The sequence below is a fragment of the Scyliorhinus canicula genome, chromosome 4, assembly GCF_902713615.1.
Source record: "Scyliorhinus canicula chromosome 4, sScyCan1.1, whole genome shotgun sequence".
Classification (NCBI taxonomy): Eukaryota; Metazoa; Chordata; class Chondrichthyes; order Carcharhiniformes; family Scyliorhinidae; genus Scyliorhinus; species Scyliorhinus canicula.
The window spans coordinates 73,913,636-73,926,077 of record NC_052149.1 but is presented as its reverse complement, the minus strand read 5'-3'; the positions used below and the strand labels follow the sequence as shown (position 1 = coordinate 73,926,077).

At 44.1% G+C, this 12,442-nt stretch overlaps 1 protein-coding gene across 1 annotated transcript in view; it reads left to right on the top strand.

The window, feature by feature from the left end:
• Positions 1 to 12,442, top strand: part of lepr (leptin receptor) — a 158,093-nt gene that overhangs the window by 123,270 nt on the left and 22,381 nt on the right. The window contains exons 16-17 of the mRNA XM_038793503.1: positions 7,510 to 7,611; positions 11,531 to 11,636. Of these exons, the coding sequence (XP_038649431.1) occupies positions 7,510 to 7,611; positions 11,531 to 11,636 (208 nt within the window). The remainder of the gene's footprint in view (positions 1 to 7,509; positions 7,612 to 11,530; positions 11,637 to 12,442) is intronic.

The window sequence follows — 12,442 nt, the reverse complement described above, 5'->3', positions numbered from 1 at the left end:
AATGTTATTCCCAACATTATCACTGCATTTTGGTGGTCTGTATATCACCCCATGAATATTTTTTGCCCCTTGATTTTTCTTAATGCTACTATTCTTTTTTTATATTTAGAGTATCCAATTGATTTTTTCCAATTAATGGGCAATTTAGTGTGGGCAATCCACCCACACTGCGCATCTTTGGGTTGTGGGGGCGAAACCCACACAGACATGGGGAGAATGTGAAAACTCCACACGGACAGTGACACAGAGCCGGGATTGAACCTGGGACCTTGGTGCCATGAGGCAGCAGTGCTAACCACCGCGCCACCATGCTACCCCTCTTAACGCTACCATGACAGATTCCACATCATTTGTACCCATATCTTTCCTCAATATTATATCAATATCATCATTAATCAACAATGCAACTCCACCACCTTTTCCTTTCTATCTGTCCTTCCTAAAAACTGAATAGCCCTCAATGTTTAGTTCCCATCCTTGGTCACCTTGGAACCATGTAATCCCAACAATATCATACTCGTCTCTATCTATCAGCGCAACTAATTCATCCATTTTATTTTGAATGCTCCATGTGTTTCGGTACAAAGCCTTAAGGTTAGTCCTTTTTAACATTCCTTGCTTCGTCCCTATTTTGTACAGTGTCATTATCTGATACAGGCTCTTGATTTCTCTGCCTATCACTTTTCTTATGTTCCTTTCTGTCTTTTTGCTTGCTCTTGATTCCCCTGCTCTGAATCCTTACATAGGTTCTCATCCCCACTGCCATATTAGTTTAAACCCTCCCCAACCGCTTGAGCAAGTACCCCCCCCCCCCCCCCCCCCCCCCCCTCCCAGGACATCATCAGTTTCAGTGCCCGGGTGTAACCCGTCCAGTTTGTACAGGTCCCTCCTCCCCCAGAACCAGTCCCAATGTCCCAGGAATCTGAAACCCTCCCTCTCACACCATCTCTTCAGCCACGTATTGATCCAATACATCCTACTATTTCTACTCTGACTAGCACATGGCACTGATCGTAATTCTGAGATCACTGCCTTTGAGGTTCTATTTCTCAACTTTCTTCCTAACTCCCTACATTAAGCTTTCAGGACCTCATCCATTTTTAACCAATGTCATTGGCACCAATGTGTACCACAACCACTTCCAGTACAATGGTACGGTACTGATCTGAGACATGGACACAGGAGGGACCAGGGGTCCAGCAACACAGTGCTGTTCATGAAGACCAGTTTGGCATGGAGATGGAGGGCAGGAATCAGTCTGCCCTGGCAGAGTAATGAACAGTGCATCAAGATCCTAAAAGAAGTAGCTACAGAGATATTGGATGCATTGGTTGTCATTTTTCAAAAACCCTTGGATTCTGGTAAAGCACCGGAGGATTAGAAAATTGCCAATGCAACACTCCTATTCATCAAGGGAGGAGGCAAAAAGCGAGTAACTATAGGCTAATTAGCCTAAATCTATTGTTGGAAAAATGTTAGAATCAATTATTAAGTAAGTAATAACAGCACATTTGGAAAATTATAATCTAATTGAACAGAGTCAGCATGGTTTCATGAAAGGGAAATCGTATCTGACTAATTTATTAGAGTTTTTAGAAGATATTTCCGCCAGAGTGGAGAGAGGGGAACCAGTAGATGCGTTTATTTGCACTTCTGGAAGTCATTTGATAAAGTACCTCACAATAGGTTAAGTCACAAGATAAAGAGTCCATAGTGTTGGAGGTAGTATATTGGCTAATGGACAGGAAACAGCAAATGGGAATAAGGGCCGGGATTCTCCCCTACCCGGCGGTGCGGGGGGTCCCGGCATGTTGGAGTGGCGTGAACCACTCTGGCGTTGGGCCGCCCCAAAGGTGCGGATGTCTCCGCACCTTTAGGGGCCAAGCCCTCACATTGAGGGGCTAGGCCTGCGCCGGAGTGGTTCCCGCTCCACCAGCTGGCGTGAACAGCCTTTGGCACCACGTCAGCCGGGGCCGAAAGGACTTAGCCGGCCGGTGTAAGTCCGCGCATGCGCCGGAGCGTCAGCGGCTGCTGATGTCATCCCGGCGCATGAGCAGGGGAGGGGGTCTCTTCCGCCTCCGCCATAGTGAAGACCATGGTGAAGGCGGAAGAAAAAGAGTGCCCCCACGGCACAGGCACGCCCGCAAATCAGTGGGCCCTGATCGGTGAGATCATAACTGGAGTATGATGAGCAATTTTGGTCTCCTTATTTAAGGAAAGATATTGGGCGGGATTCTTCGAAAACCGGCGGGGCGAGCAACTCCGGCGCGAAGGAGTTGCATGAACCACTCCGGCATCGGGCTGCCCCGAAAGCGCAGAATCCTTCGCACCTTCAGGGGCTCGGCTGGCGCCGGAGTGGTTTGCGCCGCGCCAGCCGGCGTGGAAGAGGCTTGGTGTCATGGCAACCGGCACCAAAGAGCCTCCGCCGGCCACGTGAGTTGGCGCATGCGTGGGAGCGCCAGCATGTGCTGCCGTCATCCCAGCGCATGCGCAGGGGGGGTTCTTCCCTGCGTTGGGCATCGCGTTACAGGGGCCGACGTGGAGTGCCCCCGTGGCACAGGCCTGCCCGTGGATCGGTGGGCTCCAATCGCAGGCCAGGCCACCATGGGAGCACCCCCCCCCGGGGCCAGATCCCCCCACCCCGAGAAACTCGGAGGCCGCCCACGGAGCCAGGTCCTGCCGGTAAGCACCTGTCATAACATACGCCAATGGGACCTGCCGAAAACTGGCGGCCACCCAGCCCATTGCGGGCCGGAGAATCACCGGGGGGTGGGAGGGGGGTGTTGCCAATGGACCCCGACCGTCGTGGCGCGATTCCCGCCCCCGTCAAATCCCCGACGCAGAGAATTCGCCAGGCAGCAGGGGCGGGATTCACGCCGCCCCCCGTCCTCCCTGCCGATTCTCCAACCCAGTGGGGGGTCGGAAAATCCCGCCCATTATTTAATTTTATATATATATATATAGAAATTATGGAGACAGTTCAGAGACGGTTTACTCGGACGATCTCCATTATGTAGGGATTGTCTAATGAGCAAAGGTTAAACAGATTGTGTAGCCCTGGTCCTAAGCCTTCTCGAAAATATGGCCAAGTTACAAGAGACAGTATAACCTGATGTGCATTTGTAAAGGCACCAGCAATGTTAAGACACCAGCAAAGCCTGATAGTTAATGGGGTTAACTCTGTATCAGAATAAGTAAATTAAGCAGTGGGGTCTAAGAATGAGAGGCAGGCACCTCATATCACTGGAGAAATACCCATCACCAGCGGTGCCTTTGTAAAATACCCCAAATCTAGTGGCAAGAATGGTACAGTTCAATAGCAGCATCCGGAAATATTGTTTGTATGCCTGACATCGGACCTGCCAAAGCAACTTCTCCAACACAGAACTTGTTTGCGGCAGGAGTCTTCCAGGAATACAGTGGAAACATCGCCCTACACTGCTCTTACTCATGTATTGCTTGTTTGGCCCTTGTTCCGCACTGTAACCAATCACTATTTGTCAATGTACTCTGTTGATTATTCTTTTGTGTACTATGAACGTACTGTATACCTTCCCTTGGATGTAGAAAAATACTTTTCACTGTACTTCAGTACATTGACAATAAATAATCAATCAATCAAGAATGTCCTCAATGCATTCCTGAAGAGGTCAAAGAACCTCAATGATTCATGAGAATTCCTGGCTTGTGACTGACCAAATCATGAAGGTTAATTTAGGAAGGCATGGAGTACATCAAGAGACTTCATTAAGAACACACAGAGGTGAATTTAAGACATGGAGAGAGCAAGAAAACCTCCAAACAACTTTTCTACCCGATCCTCCAAGTTCCACTGCCCTGCATGTGGTAAAACCTGCAGATCACACATCGGACTTATCAGCATTTCAGGACCTATTGAACCAGGGTGAAAACCAGTCACCCTGCATCCCAAGGGACTGCCTAAATGAGACAATAGTCCACTGTTAGGTCTTCCTTAAAGTTTGGTCAAGTTTATAATGACCCTTTGGTCTCATTATACTTCTCCGAAGGACCATGGTGCACTTTTCTATGTCAAAGGCACTACATCAATGTAAGTTGATGTTTCTGGTATTCTTTATCAGGCTCCATTCTTCCATTTACCATGTACAGTTTACATTATTGTGAACTCGAATCATTTGAATTTTATGACGAAAATGCACAAGATTTGTCTTTGGCTCCATTACAACAAAATACTACAACATTTGAACATAAAGTAGCTGATTTTCTAGTTTAGTTTGGTCAGTAACAACTTTCTTTGAGTCAGAAGGTTGGAGTATCAAGTTCCATTCTGGGACCTAAGCACACAATCTCGGCTGAAATTGCAGTACAGTGTTCAGGTCAGGGTTGAGGAGGGCTAGACAGGTGAGATCATAGACAGGCAGCCTAGTTCAGCAGCGAGGTAAGGTAGTTGAGGGGAACAAGGCCGAGTCGACCTCCAGGGCAGGACTGAGGAGGGCTGGGCATGCAAAGTCTGAGCCAGCAGTGGGACGAGGTCATTGAGTTGAGGTGCGAGGTGGGGTAAAACTGGAAGGAGGGCAAAACTGGAAGGCGGGGGAGGGGGGAAACTGGGAGAAGGTGTAAAGCTGGGATGGGGAAAACTTGCGATGTAGATAAAACTGTAAGTGAGGGGATAAACCTGGGAATGAGGAGGCTAAGATGGGAGTGAGGGGACAAAACTGGGAGTGAGTGGGAAAACCTGGGATAAGGAGCAAAGCTAGGATGGGGACAAAATTGGGGGAGAGGGGATAAAATTGAGAGAGGGGGCAAAATTGGTTCTGGGGAAATGCTGGAGAGAGGCTAAATTAGAAAGAGGCAAAGTTGGAAGGGGGGGCAACGTTGGAAGGGGGCAAAACTGGACGACGTGTTTTACAAGTTAAAAAGCATTAAAACTTGATCAATTTGTGTATTTGCATCTTTGCATTCTGTGGGACGAGGGTGGGTGGGGTCAGGAGGGGCCTGAAGTCAGGGCAGAAGCGTGGCGCAGTGGTTAGCATTGCTGCCTCACGTCGCCAAGGTCTCAAGTTTGATCCTGACTCTGGGTCATTGTCCGTGTCGAGTTTGCACATTCTCCCCGTGTTTGCGTGGGTTTCGCCCCCACAACCCAAAGATGTGAAGGATAGGTGGATTGGCCACGCTAAATTGCCCCTTAATTGGAGAAAATGAATGGGGTACTCTAAATTTAAAAAACAAGGAGCAGCCTGAAGTCATGGGAGGAGGGGGATGATGTCATGGAGGGAGGTGGGGGGGGGGGGGGGGGGGGGGGAATGAAAGTGAGCAGGGGGCCCCACAAAATGTAAGTTCATCACTGCAGTACTGGCATTGGAAGCTTGAAATTATGGTCTCCTGTGGCATATTTGAAGTTGGAGGGGCTTGTAAAATAAAACAGGTGGCCTTTCCACAACCTTCCTGACCATGCTCCCATATTTGGCAAACAGGGAGGCACAGGAAATCTGCCACCTTTGAGCCTTTTGCGACTCTTAAATGATCAATTCATGGCCTCGGAAGGGCCTCATTCCACTTCTGCTATTTTACATACAGTAGTGGAAGGCAAAGGCAAAGCGAGCAGCCAGGCAGCATTCAATGCACGGCAGCTGTCAGGCAGGAAGGGAGTTACTTTGTTTGGGGGTCTCCTATCCATTGGGGGAAGCATCCCCTAATATTGAACCCCCTCTCTTTAATCCTCCCCTCCAGCTTCTAAACGACCCCCCCCCTCCCCCCACCTCCCATACCCATTCATTGGCGTCACCACGGGAGGCCCATCCAAAATCCCAGCCTAACCTGAGGTCCGTGCTTTATGACACTTTTTCCTAGGGGACTGTGCATAGTCCCATCAGTGGCCACTGCTTGAACCTGATGCTGCAGGGACTAGTCAGCCAGATTGACTGGCAGCTCTCTAGGATGGGACTGCATCCCAGATCGGGGTGACAGTCCCACTTTGAAGCAATTAAGGCTGCTCCTAGCTTATTATCTCTGCAGGCATCCAGATTCAGATTTGTTGGACTCAAGACCATTGGGGGCCAGGGGAGTGGGGTGGGGGGGGGGGGGGGGGGGGGGGCGGGAAATATGTCTCCACATAAAATCTAACGCTGGGTGTGTAATGTCCGGCTTACATGTGTCTGTGTTTGACTACGTTTGTTGCAATAAACTGGATGTTTGTGTAATTGTTTGATGGTACGATGCAGTACTGAGGAGGTGCTTCATTGTTAAAGGTTCCATCTTTCGACAGAAATGTTAAATTGAGGTTCCATTTGCAACTGCAGGTGAATGTAAAGAGGGTGAGGTTAGCTTTTAAAAGTAATGGAAAATTATGTCAATAGAAAAGAATACCAGACAGGGAATAAAATGAACTGTTGATTCATCATCAAATGGTTTAACCTACCACCGAAGACCAATTTAATCTCCCAAAAGTATTTCACAGCATTATTTGAAGAAGAGGAAGGTGTTTTTCTCGTGTTTACTGTCCATACGCAACAGAACTGAAATAAATCTGTTGGCTGTTCATTCCATTTGATTTTTGTGGGTGTTTGCTGTGTGGAATACTTTGTTGCCATATTTGCCACATTGCAAAGAAAAGTCAGTAATTGGCTTTAACTAGCATAAACCATCGAGAGGATTTGAAATGTACATTATAAAATACAAATCTTTCTTTCTTACATTACACATTTTTGACTGGCAGGGCTCCTTTGACAGACAGTCTATTGTTCGAGCATATTCTACACAGTATCCTATCATATCAATCTGTACCATTCCCTTTATCACTGTCTCATTCCCAAATTAATATTGATCTAGCCATTTTTCCTAACTACTTTAGCTTTGTGAATATATTGCCCGAAGACCCTTTTTACGGGTACTTTTACTGAGGCGGGCAGACCGAGCAGGAATTTCCCCAAATTTCGTTGCCCGCCTCAGTAAAAGTACCTGTAAAAAGGGTCTTCGGGCAATATATTCACAAAGCTAAAGTAGTTAGGAAAAATGGCTAGATCAATATTAATTTGGGAATGAGACAGTGATAAAGGGAATGGTACAGATTGATATGATAGGGCAGACCGAGCAGGAATTTCCCCAAATTTCGTTGCCCGCCTCGGTGATGAAAATACAGGGCAATAGTTTCAGGAAAACCCCTTTTTCTCCCCAAAATGCATTAGTACCAGTTTCAATTAAAACCTATTACTTGTCCCGATACCCATTTTTGGCTGGGAGACTTTTTCCTCGTTTTAATATTTTTTATTGATTGTGTTGAACTATATAAGCCAGATCAAAGAGAATAGTGATGTATATCCTCCTCAGAAATCACTTGAACAAATACTCAAAAACTTTTTAAAATCTTTTTCAACTGCAAGAATTGTAGCTTTTTTTTTTAAATCAAGGATATCTCATTAGAGGGAAATATCTAATTGTTTATATGTTATACCAATGAAATGTTGTGATTTTTGCATTTCATTGAAACAATACTCTTCCACGTTTCCCATTGCTTTCTATTTCTTCTTCCAGATCATTTTTCTCCATTTATACAGTATCAACTGACTGTATATCCAATTTTCTCTGAAGGGGAAGGACAGCCATGCAGCTTTTATATGAAGATCAAGAGTAAAGGTATTATTTTAAAAGATTCCTGCGTTGTAATGAATGTGTAACTGGAAACAGATACTTTCGGGATGGGAAATATGATGGTGTAACACACATGGACTCACAAAAATTGTACCACAGAAAGATTGGAAAGAAAATCCCATCTGTGGGGCGACTTTGATGTTGGCCAAATGTCAAAAAGACATCAGTTGGACAAATAAAAGGCTGATGCTGCTGTTGAATTATTTGTTGGGACAAGCACAAAATAAAGCCAGGGAATGTGGTGGGCCCCTGACTTCCACTTCCCTTCCCACTCTCCATTTGCCTGTTTCATCGCTTTCACTCTCACAATCTTCATTCAGACTGCACTGCCATAGCTAACTTTCATTTTAATCTAACTTTCATTTTAATTACAGCACTTGATACATATCCAATGTCAGAAATTACATATTGAGGGAAATTCCTTGTGTGCTCTCATTCCAGATTCTTTCTCTGTTGATATGATATTTTGTCAGCTCTCAGTTGCTTTTTTTGTCAGCTCATTCACTTTAGGAAACAGCTTTTAAGCGTACCTAAGATACTTCTACAAAAGTTAGACCCCTATATAGTCTGATGCAAAACATTCTAATGTATAGGTATAATTGCCAGGATTCAATAAACCTGGTGACTGGGAGATCTGACATGTAGACGTGAGTGCAAAATTTACGTCCTAGAATAAATGTGTGGATAAAGTGTAAGATATAGCTAATTATGGGAAGAATGTTTCAATGATCATATCCCCCATACCTGCCCCCATCAGACACATCTGACATTTTCACTTCTGTACTTTCCATCAATGTTTGTTCCTCTTGAATTTTTGTTTTTGAGATATAATTTGGAAAGCAACACCAATTCTTAGTACCTTCCCTTGGCTGGCATTACAGACAAACTTGATTTGGTCAATTTCATTTTGAATGCTAATTTATTGTGGCGAGTTTCCTGTAAAACAGAAAGCACAATGGATCTATATCCAAACTTGCCCAATCCTCAAACAGGATCTTAATTCTGAAAAATATATCAACAGCAGTAATTTAACATCTTCACAAACTTTATTGTTCACTGGAAGGTATAACTATCCCCTTCCTCTCCCATTTCCACTCTGCAATTTGTACCTTGTAGGATAACTTTTCCCTAGCTTATCCATTGTGCAGGGACCAATTGATAAAACCTGGTACTTGAATCTAAATATGTGGCATTGGAGGCAACAAGTGGAAGGATTTAAAGGTGAACTGAAGCCTAATTTATTACTAAATGAGGTATTAGTCATATCCTGGCACCAGGCACTCATGATTGCTTTGATTTTGGCAGTATTCAAATTATTGTACAAATATAATGGGAGCAGAGCAAATGTTTAAATGCTTATGTCGAGCAATCAAAATCATTATCAAAACTGGTAAGGCAACATTCCTGTTAAGTTGAAGATTAAAATAATGCATTAGAAAGCTTGATTTTTCTTTTCAAAAGAAGAACGGGTCTCGAACATTACAGAAATGTTTATTTATATTTGTGATTTAATTCTAGAAAATTGTCTTGTTCAGAATCATTGAACAATGTACTTATTCACTGGCAAACGACAAGTAGCAAACAACGTAGACCTTAGTTTAAGGCATCTGCAGTGTTGCTGAGGAACAGCTTTTTAACTTTAAAACCACAAAGTAGGAATTGGCAAGCTGACCATCTGATCGTTTGAATTACATGTTTTCACTTGAACTATCATTTCAGATTCAAATAGTCAGCTAAAGAAAAAGCTTCAGGTTTCCTGTGCTGGCAGGTAAATCAGAAGGAAAAGTCAGGCTTCCACATTCCCTGTTGTCACTTGCAGGGGTACAGGGAATTTATTGTCTAAAACGAGGGATTATCAGATGTCTGGCTTGCTTGAACTATCTCATTAATCGGTCCAAATTTGACTGAAAGCAGTATGGTAGTGGGAACAAATTTGCAAATGGAATGGGATAACTCACTTGCCAACGTGTTCAATTATTTAGGCAGCCCTTGATTCAAGGGACCAAAGCACCTGCCAGAAACAGGGGCGCGGGGGGGGGGGGGGGGGGGGGGGGGGGGGTGGAATTTTAGTCCAATTTTCTAACCTATCTAGAATGAGGTGGTTCAAATAGCTACAACTTGGGCTTTCTGCCCGTCTGTCTTGAATCTCATTTAAGTGTGTAAAAATATATTTATGGATTTCATTCTTAAATCTCTTTTTCCCAATAATTGACCAACCTAAATGATGTAGGTAAATGTGAAGGGTTCACTTTTTAGATGCCGATCACCTTAGATAGACACCTGTTAAGGTCATATAATAAATGAATTTTAATTATGAAACAAAAATATAGCTGTCTGTATGACTGTATGCTGAACACGGTGCTTGGATTTCAGAGAGAAAAGATTGTAAGGGAGTAAAGTGCTGAAACATACAAGAAAATGGTAAAGAATATGGCCATGTTGATGATTAAAACCATGGGATTAGGAAGACCGGTGACATGCCATAATTGTGGAGACTGTGAATTTAGATAGAATATGAGAGGTTTAAGAAGGACAGGAGAGTCGCGAAATCAGAGAAGAGAGGCCACATTGAGCAGAAATGCAGCACAGTGATGTAGTAGAAAGTGACAGCTTTTTTCCTTTTATCACCTCCGTCATCCTGACTGCCAATATCAGAAAGAACATCCATTTATATAGTGCTTCCCATGTCCTCACAATGCTTCACAGCCATTGGATTAATTCTGGAATAACATCGGCAATGCCTGACCTTGGAATTGTTTACTTCTGAAACTAGAAATCTTTAATATCACCAAAACCCTTCATCTTAACAAACAGAAAAATTCACCGAAAAGGTATAGAGTAGTGAGAAGGTTTAGCAGTGTGTTACAGGATTTAAAGATTTCCTTATAAGCATGGAACATAACCGAGAAAGAAAGAGAAAAGCTTGAGTGCCTTACCAAGTTCACAAACACTTTAAGTTACAACATTGGAATATGCTGGTGTGTAATTGTATACAATATTTGTAAATATGTAATAGCTGGAATGCAAATCACAGCAGAAGCCTGAAAATGATAGAATGAATGGGACAAGATTGTGCATCACTGCATTGTAACATTGTTACTATAGCAATATGATTCATTCTATGGCATTATATTGCTCCATGTGACAAATCCTATAATGCTACATGCTATCATGACTCATGGGTTGGTATTGTGCATTTTGTAATGAAAGCTGTTGATTGTTTTTTTAATGTCTTACGTATATTGAAGTGCATCACTCTACAATGTACATTGCACTCTGATGTCAGTATTTGACAGAATGATCACCTCTTATTTTTCTCCTGAAGCTGCTGGGTTCCATAGATCCCTGGAATCTTCTGTTAACTTGCCCAAAGAACCATTTTTCATTTGCGAGATCTACAGTAAGAGCGAACAATCCATAAAATCCCTACAGTGCAGAAGGAGGCAATTCGGCCCATCTAGGCTGCACCCAACCTCCAAAAAAGCACTCTATCTATGCCCACTCCCCTTCCCTATCCCCATATACCACCTAACCTGAACATCTTAGGATTGTGCGATGAAACTGTGAGAAACACCACAGCAGAACTTGACCTGAACCTCATTTGACATCAAATACCTATCAGCAAAGAGAAGGGGTTAATTTCCTCATCTCTCTTTATATTACACATATTGATGTCAATTGGAGAATTCCCACTGCCACCTCCGTGATCAGTGCACAAGCCAGAGATTGAACCATTCTGGCTTGTAAGATGTCAATACTATAGTTATCCAGCAAACTATCAGGTGAAAGTTTCTAATGATTTTATTTAATAACCATCACCCAGTGTTGACTCTAAGAAGCTAATGGACTCTCATGCATTTCCTTGTAATATATAATGACATGCCAAATTCTGTTTCCCTTTTAGAAGTGATGCTGAGGGCCGACAATGATGGAATGCAGAATGTTATTCTACCACTTGTATTTTTATCATCAGTGTTATTGATTGGAACTTTTCTAATATCTAAGCAGAGGTACGTTTTAAAACTTTTAGATATGGGAATGTTAATTTCTTCAAATTTATTTGCATTCAGACTGAAATTGTTGCTTTTGTGACATTGATTTATAGAGTGATTCAAAGACTCTCTGCGACAACAAGGTTACGCACTGATTCTTCAGATTATGATTCTGAAATGGGGTGTGGCTATTGCACAAAATAATGGGTTTTGAGTTTTTTTGATGGTTTGCAGCAGCTGAAATTTTTTAAAACTCTACCTAAAAAAACAAGTCAGGTTTTGCATAGATATGGGCTGGATTCTTCGTTTTTGGGATGAAGTCCCCACGCCATAATGAAAACTGTGGGGCTGGGTTCTCCGCACCACGACGCAGAAATCATGCCGGCTCTGGTCCTGGTTCCGTGCCCAGAAATGGATTCTCCACCCTGGCACCGGCCAAGATTCTCTACGCTGTGCTGCGTATCACCTATGTGCGCCGATTGCTGGAGGCCCACCCCGCTATTCTCCACCCCGACCGGCTGAAGTCCCGATGGCGTGGATCTAATGTGGTCCTGCCGGCCTGGATACTAGCATGGCAGGCTGGGCTAGCAGGCTGCTCCTGGAGGACGCTGCCGTGCGCATGCGCGGCCTCCGACTCGGAAGTGCAGGGGCCCTATCAGCAGCAAAAGGTGCTAGTTTCATGCCGGGTTCCTGCTAGCCCCTTGCAGGGCTATGAATATGTGGCCCTTTCACGACAGTTTTTCTGTCGTGAAAGGCCACAGTTTTTACGACGGCATGGGGACATAGCCCCAGAATTGGAGAATTCAGCCCGTGGTCTTTTCCGC